Source organism: Channa argus, chromosome 5 (genome assembly GCF_033026475.1).
Source record: "Channa argus isolate prfri chromosome 5, Channa argus male v1.0, whole genome shotgun sequence".
NCBI lineage: Eukaryota > Metazoa > Chordata > Actinopteri > Anabantiformes > Channidae > Channa > Channa argus.
The window spans coordinates 26,316,322-26,335,267 of record NC_090201.1 but is presented as its reverse complement, the minus strand read 5'-3'; the positions used below and the strand labels follow the sequence as shown (position 1 = coordinate 26,335,267).

The following is an 18,946-nucleotide window of genomic DNA, read 5'->3' as shown; positions in this document are numbered from 1 at the left end:
GTAACCTAGTTAAAAGTGGTATTCCTATCTGGATTTGCCAGACTACTGCCCTAGGTTATATTAGTGGGACTTTATAAATTTATAAATTACTTTACAGGGTTATCCAGTAATTTTAAATCAATATCCTTGATATATCTCAGGATTTCTGCTAAGTACCCATTTATAATGAAAGAGAGACAATCCAAAGCTTGAAATTATTCATCTGTTATATTATTCATGCTGATTGTCTTAACCTCCACTTCATCCCACCCTGTTACAGTTCATTGGGTGATAATGAATGGCATGTAATACATATTTAAATACACAGTATGAATGTAAATTCACTTTTCCAGGTGAAGTGTGTGCGTTACTGGCCTGATGAGACGGAGGTATATGGAGACATCAAGGTGACCCTGATAGAAACGGAACCACTGGCTGAATATGTCATACGGACCTTCACTGTCCAAAAGGTAAACCAGTCATCAACAGCACAATTAACAAAGGATATTAGATGTTCACTGTATGGGATCATAATTGACCGATATCAAATTGATTCAATCTGTCAAAAAAAAAAAAAAAAACACACCAATTATAATAATAATAAATATAGATCTGCTTTCGGCTTGTCTCTTTAGTGGACGCTACAGCAGAATGTGTTCCGCATGTGTTTTTACGCCCGTTTTTATCTGGGCTTGGGACCAGCACCTAGGTGGCTGATGGGGTGGGATTCTAGCCTTCTGCATCCCAACCCAATCCTCTAACTCTGAGCCACTAGGCCCCCAATAATAATAATAATAAAAAGTCTTAAATATATGAGAAATATTTACACATTTAGAAAACGGACATTTTTCTGCTCTACACTGTCTTATTTAGGATTATGAAGATCTTTCCAAAATGATTCAGCTATTTCAGGTCTTCTCAGTGTTTAAACAGGATTCTGACACAATAGGATGAAATCATATCTGTATGTTGCAATTATTTAAAACTAGAATTCATGTGGGATTTGAGCCCTCTCATGCTATCTAGCTGCTTAGATAGCTCCGTTGTCGGTTGCTACTTTTGGCTTTTTTGATTTTCTGCACCCCAAACCTGGATTACCGTTACAGCCAATGTGTGTTTGGGGATTCGAGGCGAGCAAGCAGTGTTACTTGTTTGTTTCTCACTGTTTAAGAAAGGGCTTGACGGCATCATTGGGGCCCTTGTAATCAGGCAGGAGGGATTTGAAAAGACAAGTGGGAGTGGAAGAATGTTTCGTAATTGTTGTGATGCACAGTGAATCTAAAAAGAGCAGAAACTTACATTAAGGCTCAGATCGAGATTTTTTTTTTTTTTTATTGCCGTTCCTCACAATTGTACATCCATTCTAGTTATTTTTTCTCAACTACTGTAAATTGAAACATGTCTTTTTGTGTTAATATTTTATTAGATTTTGCATGTTTTTCAAAATTACTTGGCAGAGCAGTATATAAATGACATTGCTGCATTAACATCCTGTCTAAATGAAGAGTCACTGCCATAGGGTTAGTTTGTTAGGGTTTAGCAAGAGACAAGTCTTACTGAATAGAAAGGAGATCTGTCCTTCCCTTTCCTAGAGGAAAAAAAAAACCCTGAATAACATTCCTTCCCCCCATTCTCGTGCAACAGCAGCTTATGAAGTCTTCAAGTGCTTGCTGTCAGCTCATTTAGCAAGCCATTAATCCATACTACCACCTGTGTGTGTGTGTGTGTGTGTGTGTGTGTGTGTGTGTGTGTGCATGCACACATACAGACTAAAATTCCAAGGAAAGCAGATATTGAACTGCCTGTCATTTCCCAGTATGCATCAATATAACCAAACACACTTACTCACTAATACAAGATTCTTTATACTACTTTAATTCCGGTTGCTGTGAGTGTGATTATAAAAAGAAAGGAAAAAAGAGGAGGAGAAGGAAAGAGTACACAGGTTCTGCACCTTAGTTTAATAGCTTTAATTGCATCGAATAATGAGAACAGGATCTTATTAATGACACACATAGAGAAATTAACTGAGCACAGTGGAACAAAGGCAGAGGGGGATATTCAAAGAAATAAGAAAAAACATCGGTGTGTGCGAGTGAGGTACAGAGGGAAATACAGGCTGAAAAAGCAGACGGATCATAAAAGAACCAGACGCAGTTGTGGGTGAGAAAGGCTTTAAGTGGGTGTAAATTTGGTATTTTTCCGCTCACCAGCCTGAAAGGCATTCATTCTCAAGTGCTTGTTTTATCTGTGAAATTGGAAATTTCTCTAATCGTTCAGTATAAACTCTGTTGACATTAGTCAACACAGAAAACCCACTTTCCCACAGCAGTATTTCAATTTTGGGGAGTACAATCCATATAAACATAAATTGCTGATAATCTTTTCGTTAACAACCAAGGACATTTTAAAAAAAATGGCTTAGAAAAGTAAACACAACTTTTAGTCCTATGTGTTGATTGGGGACCAATAATTTTTTTTTTTAAGAATTTGTTGCTTACAGCATTTTCATAACCCAACAACAAACTGAGTAGGAGGAGTTGGTTCATGCAGTGGACCACATTCACAACAGTGGACACGTAATCCTGGCCTTAAGCGATTCCCCCTTTGAATCATTGCCATATTTTAAATGGAATTTTAATCTGTGCCACTCGGATTTTGTGAAACCCAATACTTGTATTCGACGTAGGGATGCAAACCACAAACTTCAGTTCCAGTACAGCTGGAACATTGTTTACCATGTAAGTTAAAAGACAATGCAATGATTTGCAAATTCTCTGAAACCTATTTTGGATTGTGAATACTACAAACACTAGATAAGATGCTGAAAGGGAATTTGATGCCAGCAACACGTTTACACAAGTGTACACAATTCTACAGGCCGAGGACCAGCACAATGCATATTACACAGATGTAACAAATGGTATAGTACAGGTACAAAAAAGGCTGTTTACTGTATGTAAACTGTACAAAAAGAGGAGATGGGTGGAAACACCATTTATCTTTGGTTTCTATTGCTTACAGGGCCCCCCCCCAAAAAAATGCCCCTGTTAGTGGCCATGGTTGCTTCACAGTTGCTACCTGTATTATGTTCAACAAAACTTTATAGTGCAGGAGCCTTTCAGATGAAACATCTTCAATCGACACTGTAGTCCACTAATTTAGGTCTGATCCAAACTTACAAGACATACAAGACGTGCAAAACGTTGCATCCAGTGGGCATTAAGCGATAAGGTGTTTGGCTAAATAGAGCGCCTTCAGACTGAAAGCCCTGTTACCAGAAAAAGGCAGTGTTGGATGGATGCACTGATGTGGGCATGAGTCAGTGGGACGATGAAAATTAACCAGTGGTCAAGTCTGAGTAATATAATGCTGTGAGGAGGCGGTACTCTTCAAACAGATCCCAACAATCAGGCCATGTTTTCCCCAGAAAACACACTGTCTATCTTCTACACGATCTGAGCAAGACAAATGTAAAACAAAGATTTTTAGACAAAGGTCGCACATACTGTTTTGTATGTCCCTGGATATCATTAAGCCACTGTTTTAATTAGTTTTTTACTATTCATTTTGTTTTCTGTCCCTTCTAATTAGTTGTGTCTCAATAACTATTGTCCCAACCATTTAAGGGCTTTCAAGTAAATTTTAATCTATTATCCATCTTCTGCATCATTTGAAATCATACTCAAGCATCACTCTATATGGAGGACAAGTTGTTTCCAAAGCACAAAAAAAAAATCCTATAAATGTCAGGGCGACCTGGTTAAGAAGCCCATACACCATAACTATGAGGTCATGCGTTCAGCTTTCAGCAGAAAAAGAAGCTCGCAGAATTGTCAGCGACCTTGAGAATTGTTACTGAACTCAGTGCATCTCACTCTTCAATCACTACTACATGACAATAAACCTGAAAGGTAGCGAGGGTAGTTTCTTTCCTGTGTGTATGACATAATGGCATTTAAAAATAAAGACGGCACTAAAACATGCACATTTTCTGCTTAGATGAGGTGCACGATGACCCGTTATAGAACTGGGATTCTGAAAAGCCTTTAAAACTGATTGCACGTTTTATTGCAGTACAAAAGTAGATGGTAATAAAGGCAAAGCCCAAACACACATGCTGATGTGAATGATTGTGGAATAAATCCAGTTTTTGTCTATAGTTGAGCCTGTGAGCATGACGATGCTGCGGTTAATATTGTAGCCTCACGGCAAAACGGTTCTGGATTCAAACAGGCCGACCGCCTACACTATAGGGCCTTTCTGTGTGGACTTCCTGCTGAGTGACTTCGTTTGCCTTAGTTGCCTGACTTAGCAACCTGTTCAGGATGCATCGCAACAATGTGAGCTGTAACCGGCTGCAATGCTCCCAAGACCCCAAAACCCTCGAGCGAATGAATAAAGCTGAAACTTTGCTGAAAAAACAAAAAACATATAAATTAGTCCTCACAAGTTTTTTTTTTGTTGTTTGTTCTTCTTTTTTTTTTTTATTATAACTGTGCAGTGAGGCCCTGGCTATGTTGGACTGCTTTCTATTGATTTGGAGAAGTAATCTCAACATCAGAGTAGAGAAAATCAATGACAAGTCGAGTTATCAAATCACCTTGTGGTTTCCCGGGTTTTATTTTTCTCCTCTCTGCCTCCTTGTCTCTCTCACCCTGTCTATACGTCTCTTTTGTCTTCTACTTTATCTTTTGTTTTCCTCCATGTGTCTCTTCATCCTTCCGTCACACTGCCACTTCTCATTTCTTGTTCTTTCATTTATTTTTTTTTTACCCTCTCTCCTTATTGACCTTTGCTCTTTCTCACTCACAGTTCCCATTTCTTTAAGTCTCTCATCGCACATGCACTTCTCAGGTTATCATAAAGCTCTCTGCCAGAGCAAGCTATTCACTGCAATTTTGTCTAATATCCAGATCGCAGCCAGTTTGGGAGCTGCAATAGCAAAATGTTCTATTCTTAGAGAGTAAACTAAGGAGGGAATGGGTCTTTCTCTTTAAGGTCTGTTTAATTTACAGAAGATGTTTGAGTGTACTAAGTGTACAAAAAATGGGGGTTGTGGAAAAGTTAGGAAACGTCTGCATCTTGGGGAGGTTAGATTTCACTGAAGCAAGACTTTTAGCCTTAAGGTGGCTGGGGTGCAGTTATCTGACTCCAGCACGGTGGCATGCACTGTCAAGGTTACACAGCTACAGTTGACAGGTTTGTAATTGACAGTATGCACCGAGGTTTTAGGGGAATCCTGGAGGCTTAGTTGAAGGTCTGTTGACCTCTTTTTTTTTTTCTTTTTTTTTTTACTGTAAATATATACGTATTTTTTATTCTATTATTTTAGTTCGTCACTGTGGAAAGAGGGATTGCAAATAAGAATTTCATTGTACTGTGGACCTGCTGTGTTCATCTTGTGTATTTGACAATAAAGCTCTTGAATCCTGAATCTGTGGGTTCAGGTTGTAGAGGTGCTAAATGCACGGTTGACAGTTCGAGCCCCAGCTCCATCAGCCACCATTTCTAACAGTCCTTAGGTTAGGAACTGAACCTCAGGTTGGTCCAATCGGGATGTGTGTTCTTTATGTCTAAGCTGCCTTGGATCAAAGCATTTTGATAAACGACTAAAAGTAAATGTACTAAAATGTACTGTCAGGGCCCATAGCCAGTGTTCTTCAAGTTCTTTGTGCTTTTTGTTTCCAACTACTTCCCAACATAGTTAGAATCTTTTGCTCAAGTTATGACTCCTTATTTACCACCATGGACTGCAGCATTTGTACTGATCTAAAATAAAAGTCCCTATATTCCTTCATGAGAAGGCATTAACAGAATGTAAGGTTGAGGTTTATAATAACCCAACTGTCCATCATTTAAATGTCAAGATGTTATCACAGGGAGAGACACAATAGGGAGACACAATTTTCTATATTCTCCATTTGCTGTGTACAAAATTGTTTCTCTCTCCCTCTGTCCCTTTTTGAATAAAGTATCACACTAAATGTTGTAGAGTCTAGTTTACCTATTTATATTTTATCTTAGTCTGTTTAAATCTCTCTGTCTGAACTGCAGTGACCTTTTCTCATCTGTTGGTACTTTTGGTACTTTGCTCTGAAACATTCTTTCCATTTTTAAATATAAAAAAAACTATTTTGAAACATTGTAATATGTTTAGGGTACTTGTCATGTCATAAAATGTATACTGAAATGAGCCCAAATGGTAAGTACCCCCTAATCTTCTTGGAAATTAAGAAGCTGAATTGAACCATTTCCTCCTTTAAGCATTTCCCACCAGGACCATCATAAGATTTGTGAAATCAATTAATCTCTTTTGTGGAGCCAGAAAGGCCATCGGCTTCCTCAAATCTCCCTAGTAAATTAGGCAAATTAGGAAAAATAGGTCTTCTCGTCTCCCGCTCCCTGTAGTGGCCCAAAGTACGATCATGACATCCACACGATTGATTGATTTTCTAGCCGAGGTCAACGAGACATTATGGCCCCTAAATTCCTTAAATCCCTGCTGTAAATTAGGCTGCTGAACCATAATTTGTCTTCTTTTCAGTCTGTCCCACAAGGGTCATGATACAATCTGTGAGATTCACGTATTTGTCATGATCAATGGCTGCTACTTTTCATGAAGGGACTGGAGCTGCCATTGTGAAATATGCAACTCAGTTGTTAACATTTTCCCCCGTGTGTTTTTCAGAAGGGTCATCATGAGATCCGTGAACTCCGTCAGTTTCATTTCACCAGCTGGCCTGACCACGGGGTTCCCTGCTACGCGACCGGACTGCTGGGCTTCATACGACAGGTCAAGTTCCTCAACCCGCCGGATGCTGGGCCCATCGTGGTGCACTGCAGGTGAGAACGCAGGCACAAACATAACAGGACATCAGGATAAACTTAATTCCCTGATGCTGTTGGTCAGTGGCTGCAGAGACTAGACAACTAGAAACAAACCCAGCCACACACTCTGCTGGCTCGCACTGCTGCATGGCCAAGAACAAATGGTTTTTCCAAAGTCTTCACCAGGAGGACAACAGCATTTGCCATTTCCTCAAATGTGGAAGAAAACCAGTGTTTACTTTGGTCTGAAAAGAACCTTGAGTAGTAGCGTAAATGATGAATCACACTTGTTTCTTAACGTTGACTAACCAGCCTAAGTGGAACCTTTTCAAACCACTACGTGAAGTTGTTTTTGTACCTTAACTAAATTTGACCTTTAAAATAACAAATCAGAAAGTAGAAACACACTGTAAAAATGTTTGTAATGACCGTTTTTATGTTTTGGAAGGTACTGACAAATTATTTGTTGGTGCATAAAATAAGGAAATATAGGCAATGTTGAGTAATTCTGCTTTTCCAGCCTTTAGGTTACCACCTTTTAAATTACTTTTCAAGATTCAAGATTTATCAACTTTATTGATCCGTTAGCGAAATTGTGTTGCCTTGTTACAGCTGCTCTCCACGTGAAAGTTGAAAGGAAGCAAAAGAACATCCACCAAACCAAGACATTAAACAAGTACAAACTCAATAAGTAAGAAAAAATCGAGCTAGAGGAGTAAACATAAATGAAATAAAAATAATAAGGGAACCAAACAATGCGAATTGTACATTTGGGGATGAGGTGACCAGTTTAATGGCCACTGGGAGAAAAGATCTCCTGTGGTGCTCTGTGGAGCACTTGACTGTCATCAGAAAGCAAATAAGTCCCTCATACATTCCACAACGTGTACGAAAACAAACTAAAAACTTCAGTAATCCAGAACCTCATGTGCTAGTTTTGAAGGTGATCATGCACACAAAAAAAGTATTGCATTTTTGCAGCATTACATTATACATACACTACTACAAACAACAAAAATTTAGAGATATTAGACTTACGGGTGAAATTACTTAATGCACCTAACATCAAATATAATCTTTACAGGTGAACTTAATTTGACCTTCTCTAAACTTTTAAATGGTCACGTCCAACTATTTAGTGTTTCATTACTTCAGTAGTTCTCTAACAAGGTGATTAACTGCAAAAATCACAAGTGTTTGATCCATGAATCAAACACTAAATGTTCTGGTTCAATGACGATCTTGTATTTTAACAGTCCTCTTCATCGTGCTGTTCACATTTTGACATCATGAGACCAAGACAACGCCTGCAAATTGATCAACAGTACCTGGCGTTTGTGAGGCTTCAAACGAGATGTTTGTGCTTTGAGTGTCACCGAGTGTCATCAGCAGGTGGCAACAGACATGCACAGAGACTGGAAGAGTCAACTCAAATGGAGTGGACTGCACTTTCTCCAGACCTGAATCACATAGACAACCTATGGGATCTGCTGAGTTGTTGTGTAGAGGGTTGTTACCCTGCAGCCCAGAACCTCAATGGTCTGAGGGCAGCGCTTCAAGAACAGTGCAATGCCTCAGCAGACAATAAGTCGACTTGTAAACACCATGAGACATCATTGTCAGGCTGTAATTGATGCTCAAGGACACATACGTTATTAAGACGGTGACATTTTTTGTTGTGCTATACCCACCACTGTTGTTAGCGTTTGTTTCAATAAATTGTTTAAGATGAACAAATTACCATTGCAGATATCACTGTAGCATGAACTTTTTACATTTTCCATAAATTTCACCCGAAAGTCAAATATCCCTAATTTGTTGCGCGGAGTGTTTGTGTCATTAAAATCGAAAGTTAATCAGATGTTTTTTTTCCGTGGAACATTATTACCTGGAATAACAAACCTGATAACACTGACAACCTCTAGATTAGTTTCTGACAGCCCTTCTTCACCAGTAGCACAGGGTATCAGTAACATGTAACATATCAGACCTGCCCATACATTAGATCAATGGTGTTAACCTTTAAAAAGTTGGCAACAACTTATCCCACCATTATGTAGAGTTAGAGGAATAAAATAAATAATGACAGCTTTAAGATCCTCATGTTGGCAGTTTATTTAACCTCTGTGCTCTGCGTTTTTTGATGGGATCTAAGACTTGAGCTGTGGGGCCAGTGTGTCATCAGGCACAAGCTATGAAAGGCCATTGCTCTGACAAGCTGTGAAGAAAGGTTTGGAGTAGATTTCCTCATATTGGCAAGTGTATTCCATTTGTTGGTCCACGTAATTACAACATAAACTGAAGGAATTAAACTGCTAACCCTCTCATGGTTAGTGGCTTATAGACAAAATCAACCAAGTCTGCTTACAATTGCGATTATATTTATAATTCCAATTTGGAACAGCAATATGATTGTATTTATTTACAGAAAACATCTAAGAAATGTTCACTAACATACAGTATTTAGTTTTTCTTTTATTAAATGCACTTCCAGAACAAAATATATTTGCATTTTGGCAAACAATCATTGTAATGGTTAAATATTGAAAAAAGTACCAAATGACTGAAATCAAACTTTTTATAATACTATTTATACATTTTTTATTTTTTTTTTATTTTTTGTCCTTTCTGCTTATTCCGTGAGTTCAGGGACGCAACAGTGGATCATTGTCCGCATGTTGGTTTGGCACAGTTTTTACGCCGGATGCCCTTCCTGACGCAACCCTCCCCAGTTTCTGCACAGCTGGGGAGGGGAATGGGCTGTTAGTGGTTCAGTGTCCTGCCCAGAGACACTTGGACATATAGCCAGAACCACTGACCCTGTGGTCCGTGGACAACTGCCTTACCAACTGAGCTACAGCCACCCTCTAGTTATAATACTATTTATTAATATGTACTCAAAATTAAAATCATGCATGTATTAACCACATAACCACACATAGGACTCAAACACTTGGTTCTTGGATCTAATTCACTTCCCTATGAATTTTCTTTAAAACAATGAGCAGAGTCCTGAACTGAACTATAATGAAGTCAGCACTAGGGTTAAGCCAGAAAGATTTTCTGGGAAGAAAATAAAACCAGTGTTGAATGACTTCTGATCAGGTTGTAAACCGTTACTTGAGGAGCTTACATATGTTCTTTACCCAACTTTTAACACTTGGGTAAATCCAAGCCCTCCCTTATTTATAATAAGACAAAAATTACAACAAGGCACAATTTTATTCAATCATTTTCTTTCTTGACAAACTTAATTTAGAACGTTTTGCTTCCAGAAGTAATGGAATTCCTTAGAGACGGCCTTAGTTTATTCAACACGCAATAATCATAAAGGATCTTGGTCTCCAGTTGCTATAACTAGAAAGATACAGGGCACAGGCAATTAGATGAAAAACAAAAAGCAGACACAGCAAAAAAAAGAAGAAAAATGAAAAGCTGTGGTGACGCAAACAAGCTGTGCAGACATGTAAACAGACAGCATTAGTAAAAGCATGTGGACAGACAGGCAGGAAGTTATAGCAGTCACTTCTAATTTCCGGGGGCACTCTGACACTATTGGCCTATGTCATGAGGCGTTCAAACACACACACACACACACTCACCTGCACACACACACACACAGAGGCCCAGCAGTATCCTCGTCTCAACATTAATCACAGAGGTTGACAGGTAATCTGCCAAGGTGCTCCCTCCTTTTCTCCCTTTCTCCTTTCCATTTGCTCATGCTCTCCTTCCTTCTCTCTCTTTGCTCTATTATGTTTCCCCCCCACCCCCACCCCTCCCTGTCCCTTCATACCTTTTCCTTCTCACTTTCCTCTCCATTTCGTCCCTTCATGCCTCCTTTCCACCCTTGATCACTCCCTTGTGACAACCACTTCTATCACTCCCAGCCACTAACCTCTTCCCGCCATTCGTCCTCCCTCCCTCCTTTACTCCCCTGCTCATGCAATCCATTTATCCATCCGTTCATCTGTCTCTCCCTCCGTCACTAGCCTGCAGGCATTACTGTTCAGGATGTGTCGCCTTAACACCTGACATGGGGTATTAAAGTCTCTTTGGGTTTGTCTGTATGTGATTCGCACACAAAGAGAGAAGGAAGCATACTAGACCCACCTCCATTCTACAGGTATTTTGGTGAATAATTACTGTTGTCTTGGCCGAAAAAAAATACACAGGTTTTGGTAGCTGTATACAAATAAACACTGAATTCATATTCATCCATGAATGTATGAGGCTAACTTTTACAGCTGTACTTTGTAAGCAATAGTGCAATGTCATAGTTTCCTTAATTCTTTACAACAAAGGTAGTGAAATCAGCAATAGTTAGAGTTCCTATACCCACTATGAGGGTAAATGTGAAAAATTCTCTTAACACTAAACTTACCCTTTAAAGCTTTACTGTCATTCATCAGTTTTGTTAAAGGTCTAATGGGTAATAAATTAAATAAAGACAGGGGCTTTGGAATAATGTTTATTCAGTGGTGAATACTGGTGATTGTTTATTTGTCTCCGCAGTGCCGGTGCAGGGAGGACGGGCTGCTTTATTGCAGTGGACATCATGTTAGACATGGCAGAGAATGAAGGCGTCGTGGACATTTTCAACTGCATCCGAGAGCTGAGATCCCAACGAGTCAACATGGTTCAGACAGAGGTGATGCATTACTGAGAATATACAGATGTCAGTGAATGCACCTGCTCCACACAGAGGCTTGGCTGCATGGACATGTAGTATAAACCCAAAAACACACACATGCTGTTTTCTTAGACTGGCTATATGTTTGCTAAAAGCACACTGCTCATAGAGGAAGAGAAATTATGCACGGTTACATTTTTTTTTTTTATTTCAGTGTTTGGAATATAGATGGTTGAATTTTAAGTGGACATAAATCACTAGTAGCTAATGGTTATTGAAGTGGTCACAGAATTTAATGAGAAATTCTACAATGAGTAGCTCCTCCTCAAAACAAAATCTTACACAATGGCTTTCACTGTCTACATCCAGAAATAATGCACTAATGGCAAAGGTATATGTAGGAAAGAAAAGTGTGCTCAGTTCTCTTCATTGACTTTGTAGAATGTTGCCTGGCACACCCACAGGCTTGAGTTCCAGCTTACTTTGGCATTACTTAACTCGCAACAGGGCCAAAGCGATTTTCTCCATTTTCAGGTTATACAGCAATTGATACAGTCAACTCAATTAATTTATTACCTTAACTAAGCTAATGAGCACCAGCTAGCACCTGTACTGTGACAACTGCATTACTCTGTTTCTGTAAGTTTGAGCTGTGCAAGCTTTATCGCTTGGGAGATTCAAACTGAAGGGCCAAAAAAAGTTTACCACCTGTCTACTCCATTTCATTCAATAGCCTAAAAACATGGGAGATTTGTTTCCTAAAAAGTTTAGTATTTTTGTCAGCCAAGGACTTTGGTGACTTAATGTTCAATTAAGTAATGTTCAAAAGTCAAGATTATAAAGAGTTACAGAAAAAACCCAACAATTCCCCCTTGAACAAGCCCTAGGCAAACAAGAGAGGTAAAAACTCCCTTTAATGGAAGAAACCTCCAGCAGAACCAGGCTAAGGGTGGGCGGCCATCTACCTTGACTGGTCGGGGTTAGTGGCGAGAGAAAAGGAAAAAGCAACAAAAAGTAACAACAAAAAATCGGGCAGGTTGGTAGGACCAGTAGCTGCACACTGGTAAACACATGACTCCAAACCCGGGGACACCTGCCAAAAGGGACAGAGAGAGGGAGACAGACAACTACGTGATAAAAACACACAGCTCCAAAGCCAGAGGCAACTGACCTGACTGTGACCTGATGCCTTTCCTGCATTGTCCTCCTTTAATTTTAAGGACCTTGTTCACATGCAGTGATGCTCTCTACACTGGGGGGAGTTCTGCCACTGACAGACAAGGTGGGTGGGGCCTGAAGCCCCCGGCAGCTGAATCTGGATTGGGAGATGGTTCCATAGGAGAGGAGCTTGATAGCTAAAGGCTCTGCCTCCCATTCTACCTTTGGGAATTCTGGGAATCACAAGTAGTCCTGTATTCTGGGATTGAAGTGGTCGACTGAGATGATAAGGAACTTTTATATAAGGTGCAGCCTGACCATTCAGAGCTTTATATGTAAGAAGCAGGGTTTCAAATTCTATTTTAGATTTAATGGGAAGCCAATGGAGAGAAGCTAGTGAAGGTGAAATATGATCTCTCTTGCTAGTTCCAGTCAGCACTCTTGCTGCAGCATTTTGGATTAATTGTAGGGTTTTCAGTGAGTTACTGGGGCATCCTGAAAGTAGGGAATTACAGTAGTCCAACCTAGAGGTAACAAATGCATGGACCAGTTTTTCGGCATCACTTTGAGACAGGATGCTCCTAATTTTGACAATGTTCCATAGGTGGAAGAAGGCTGTTCTAGAGATTTGTTTTATATGTGAGGTAAAGGACAAATCCTCGTCAGAAATAACTCCAAGGTTCCTTGCAGTAGTACTGGAGGCCAGACTTATGCCATCTAGAGTAACGATATGGTTGGACATCATATCTCTGAGATTTGTGGGCCCAAATACTATGACTTCAGTTTTGTCTGAGTTTAAAATTAAAACATTACGTGACATCCAGGCCTTTATGTCTTCTAGGCTTATAACCATCATTAACTGATTTTTTACATCTGGTTCCATAGATAGATATAGCTGGGTATCATCAGCATAGCAATGGAAATGGTTTCTAATGGAGTGTTTTCTAATTATGTTGTCTAAAGGAAACATATATAAAGTAAAAAGTATTGGTCCTAACACAGAGCCTTGTGGAACTCCATAGCTAACCTTTGTGTGCATGGAGGATTCATCATTAACATGAACAAATTGAAATCTATCAGATAGATAAGATTTAAACCAACCTAGTGCAGTTCATTTAATCCCAATTTCATGTTCCAGTCTCTGTAATAAAATGTTATGATCAATGGTATCAAATGCAGCACTAAGATCTAACAGAAAATGTATAGAGATGAGTCCATTATCTGATGCCGAGAGAAGATCATTGGTGACTTTTACCATTGCTGCTTCTGTACTATGATGAACTCTAAATCCTGACTGAAAGTCTTCATACAAATTATTCCTGTACAGGTGGTCACATAATTGCTTTGTAAAAACTTTTTCAAGGATTTTAGAAATAAAGGGCAGACTAGATATTGGTCTGTAATTGGCTAAAACACCTGGGTCAAGACAGGGTTTTTTAAGTAGTGGTTTAATTACAGCTACCTTATAGGCCTGTGGTACATAGCCTTTCTATATAGATCTATCAATGTTATCTAATATCATTCTAGCACTGTTGTACATGAAGATCTATCTGTAATAGTTGGGGGAGGATCCAGTGAATTCTTTCTCTAATAGTTACAATTCTATTCATAAGGTCATTGCTGGTGAGAGTTAAGGGAATACTAGGCTCAACAGAACTATGGTTCTTAATCAGCAACTAAGGGGGCAACACTATCAAGTGTTTTTACGTAGTGAGGCAACAGAATTATCAACATAATAAACTTGTGCAGGAGTAAAGCTAAGGTGGCTACTTTCCACTGTGTTGACAGATGGTGAAGCAAATGATGAAAGAATGTTTTCTTTAAATATGTTCAAAGCATTTTCACTTAAGCATCTGCTGTAGTGGAATTTTTCCCTAACTGCTGTATAGTTCATTATTGTAAATTCCGATATTATTAGAAAATGGTCAGACAGAAGAGAATTATGAGGAAATACCGTTAAATCATCAGTTTGACCCTGAACTCACGGGATAAGCCAAAAGGAAAAAAAAAAAAAGTTAAATTATCAGTTTCAATGCCATACGTAAGGAGAAGGTCTAAAGTGCGACTAAAACAATAAGTGGGTTTATGTACATTTATTATTCTATATATTTTTATGAAATAAGTGTTGATGCAGTTACAGTCAGCGTCTGCATGAATTTTAAAGTCATCCACTGTGACGACTGTCTTCTTTCTTTGTGGATTTATCTGTATTATGTACTAAATCTGAAAATTCTGTCAAAAACTCTGAATAAGGGACTGGAGGACAGTACACAATAACAAATGGAAGTGGTTTTTGAGTTTGCCAGTTTGGTCGTGAAAGACTATGAGTAAGGCTCTCAAATGAGTTCTAGCTATGTTTAGGTCTAGGGTTTATTGATAATGTTCCTTACCACAATGTCATAATTAGTTTGAATTGTGTACTGTTAAACCTTTTTTTAACAGTGTGCATCTTCAAATGTTGGGTTTTTCCCTTTGGAACAGGAGTAGGCCTATTCATTCCTTCTCTAAGCCACCTTAAGCCATCCTAATCCATCCCGCCTCTGCATCCCATTTGTACTACTGATGAAAACCGTGCATATCCAAAAAGTCAACTTTACCAGGAATAAAGGGAAAGTCTTATTTTCAGACTGACAGCTGAAGCGTCTGACGCTGACTTGAAGGGGTCTTAGAAGTTTAAAAAAGTTACCTAGGGCATCAAATGACAGTAGTAGTGTGAAAGCTAGTTTTGTATGCGTGTGTCTATATGTGCACGCTCATGTGTGAAACCAAGCTAAATGCATCCTCCTCTGCCTTTTGAATATGTGTGGGGGCAATTTGTGTCAGTGTCGAAGCCTCTTGATGCTATTATAATCCTGCTCCACACAACACAGTGCAATTAATCTTTTAAAAGGCACAAGGGAAAGGGACGCGTGTGTGAATGAATTACTCTGTTTGTGCAGATTCGTGTGTGTGTGTATAGCACTAGAGTGGGTAATGGCCAGGTCATTTCAGTGATGCTTTTAAAACTCTCCTTTCTGGTCCAAGGGCAACAATTAACATTGGACACAAAGAGAGAAAGACAGGCCGCGAGATAAAGTGAAAAGCAAATTGAAAACGGGAGAGCAGACAAACACAAGTGTGAGAGAAAACAAGCGAAAGAGCTGGAGACAGAAATCAAAAAGTGAAGCGCATAAAATTGGAAAGATCGCGTGAGACAAACAGAGAGAGGAGTAAATTAACATGCACAGTGGCTGCTGTAGCTCATCAGGGCCGTCGCTTTTACCAGTGAGCTAGTTGGTTAGAGCACAAAGAGCACATTTGATCCAGAGCACACAAGCACTGCAGGGCAAAGCACTGGCTCCTCTAAATTCACTTTCAGACCTTCCGAGCACAAGCACACACACGTAATGAATTCATAAACAGAAAGCAAGTTTTTCAGACACCTACAGTACAACCAGACCAAAACCAGTGAATGTTTGATTTTCTCTTGACTCCGTTTCTTTTGTCGTCTGTGTTTGCCGACGGTGCAGGAGCAGTATGTGTTTGTTCACGATGCCATCTTGGAGGCATGTCTATGTGGGAACACAGCCATACCAGTGTGTGAGTTCAGAGCCATTTACTACAACATCAGCAGACTGGACCCGCAGACCAACTCCAGCCAAATCAAAGACGAGTTCCAGGTTGGCACACACACACACACACACTAACACACACTCATACATACTGATTAATAGGGATTTTGTGTTTTGTTTTTCTGGAAACACTCCACTTGGTTTAGGTGAGGATATGTGCCTGGGAAGAGTGTGCAGGAGGTACAACATGATACACAAATTAGACTTCAGAAACGTAGTGTTTTGTTTACAGCAAGTCATTTTTTTTTTTATGCCAGTTGCATGATGCATACGTCTTCATTCACGTCATCAACGGCCGCTCACTAGCTGTGAACCCTCCAGGTGGATGCCCTGCGCCATTCAAACACAGGCTCACACAAGGCAGTTGGCCGAGTGAAGTCTGTCTAATGTCCTCACATGCAGACTCCTCTGGGTGATTTCTAGACGTTTTCACAGTTTGCAGTCAATGTGAAAACAACTTTACTACAATAAAAGGTTGTGGGGACCAACTTTTTGGCTTCTAGCAAGTCTCCACAATAATATTGCATAGGTTTCCTTCCTCAATGTATATTTTACATTCAAACTATTTTTTGGTAAAAAAGTAGAAATGTGTCAAAAAAAGACAGTTTAGTTTAGTTTCATCATAAGCAGTATGATTTCTAATGTTTTAAACTGTGTTCAGACTCTGAACATAGTAACCCCCAGAGTGCGTCCAGAGGACTGTAGTGTGGGTTTGCTACCCAGGAACCATGACAAGAATCGCAGTATGGACGTTCTATCAGCAGACCGTTGCCTGCCTTTCCTCATATCAGTAGATGGAGAGAGCTCCAACTATATTAATGCGGCATTAATGGACGTAAGTAATCTCAATACATGTGTGTGAGTGTGAATTTGTATCTTGGTTTCCAGTGCTGCAGTGATGCCCTGATCTATTAACAATCCTTTTGTTCACTCATTTTGTTGATCCTGCACCATCTCCAAACTCCAGAGCCACAAACAGCCAGCGGCCTTCATTGTTACCCAGCATCCTTTGCCAAACACCATGGGTGACTTCTGGAGGCTGGTGTTCGACTACAACTGCTCCTCCATTGTAATGCTCAATGAGATGGATGCAGCGCAGGTACAGAAACACACTGACTCACAAACACAGCACACGTATACTTTATGAGAATAAATGTTAGATCTCACCGACAGTCCTTGGTGCTGCACCAGAGTATGTTTTAGATACAGTTTTGTACAATGTATCTCTGAGCCCCAGTGATTAAAAACAGAAGGGAAGAAAGGAAAATATATGCAGTTATTGTTTAGTAACACTTTTAGGAAACCTACACAAACCTTCATCATCCAAAACATGAAATTAATCTTCAGCATACACTATGAGCTGTTTACAAGGTTTAGAGAATGTAATTTTAAAAGTGAATACATTTATACTTGGTACACACTTGGGTACCAAGTATATTTGATTCTTTGAGCAGGTTGCATTCTTCTCTCAATTTAGATCCTGTACACAGAGTATTACCAGGCTCCTGTATCAGCAATTAGTGTTGAAGTATAAAGACTATACATGGAAATGACGCAATAATGATCATGATCAGTGAGGGAAATTCAGACAAGGATGCTCATGTTGTTAGACCATTGCAAAGGACATTCATTTTAATGTACGGTAGGTGGTAAACATTTTTCCTCGCTCCCTCCGTCTGTTATCTATAGTTGTGTATGCAGTACTGGCCTGAGAAGAGTTCATGCTGCTATGGTCCCATTCAAGTGGAGTTCATATCTGCAGACATCGATGAAGACATTATCAACCGAATCTTCAGGATCTGTAACATGGCCAGGGTAAGTTTTCACTGTTTCACATAGTACTAGTATTTGTATTTAGTATTTTATTTATTCAAAGCAGCTATTTTCCACATATAAGACACGGTGTGTTAAATACAAACACAGCCTTAAAAATGTAAAGCTGGAGTTCACACATTATGTTCCTGTTTACCTACAAAAATGATAATATTATACAGTAGGTAATGGAGAATAAAAGGAGGATTCTACGACCTGGTCCAAGGCCACTGAATCCTCTCCCGTGTCTTCTAAGACCCTCAAGCTAATAGAAATGAACTGAATTCAAGAGATAGGGTTCTGTCTAAAACAAAAGTCTAGGCTCACTCTTTACTCTCTAACAGTCTTTTGCCTTGCATTTCTCATCTGTCCTCTCTTTGCCCCCCATTACATTAAAGCTGGTCTGTGAAGACCATCAGGTTCTTCCCTGCATGACACAACAGTCCTTCAACATGTGGACAGACGTACAATGTACAAACAAGGGAAACATTAAAGGGAACCTTTAATAAATTCTAGTGGCCCAAACAGTAGAACATGTTCGGCACAGTGTTCTGAATGGTTTTACTGTGTGCTTGTGCTGCTGGAGAGGAATTTTATTAGGGACACGTTTCTTTTCATTTGAGCAGCTGGAAACATGATACCGTAGCAAACATTAACTCCCTTCTGGTTAAGTGAGAATCCATCAGGTTCTATGGCCCTCTGGTTTCCCTTGTCCCCTTGTCTTGTTATTTCTCCTCTTCACTTTCTCTTATGTCTCTTTGACAACTGTATCCCCCCCTCGCCTCCTCTTGTTACTCCATTTTCATCTCATTTTCTCACCCATCCATGACGGTACAGCTCTAGCGGTGCCCTACCGTCTGCATGCTCCTATAGCCCTTAGTGAACTCCCCTACTACCCTACACTCTATATTGTAGCACTCTC

The 18,946-nt window shown here is 39.6% G+C and overlaps 1 protein-coding gene across 13 annotated transcripts in view; it reads left to right on the top strand.

The window, feature by feature from the left end:
* ptprt (protein tyrosine phosphatase receptor type T) overlaps positions 1-18,946 on the top strand; it is a 284,214-nt gene that overhangs the window by 255,782 nt on the left and 9,486 nt on the right. For all 13 annotated transcript variants that reach the window (XM_067505363.1, XM_067505361.1, XM_067505367.1 and 10 more), the window contains 7 exons: positions 333-449; positions 6,671-6,825; positions 11,326-11,461; positions 16,111-16,260; positions 16,874-17,047; positions 17,180-17,311; positions 17,902-18,027. In XM_067505363.1, coding sequence (XP_067361464.1) covers positions 333-449; positions 6,671-6,825; positions 11,326-11,461; positions 16,111-16,260; positions 16,874-17,047; positions 17,180-17,311; positions 17,902-18,027 — 990 coding nt within the window. The remainder of the gene's footprint in view (positions 1-332; positions 450-6,670; positions 6,826-11,325; positions 11,462-16,110; positions 16,261-16,873; positions 17,048-17,179; positions 17,312-17,901; positions 18,028-18,946) is intronic.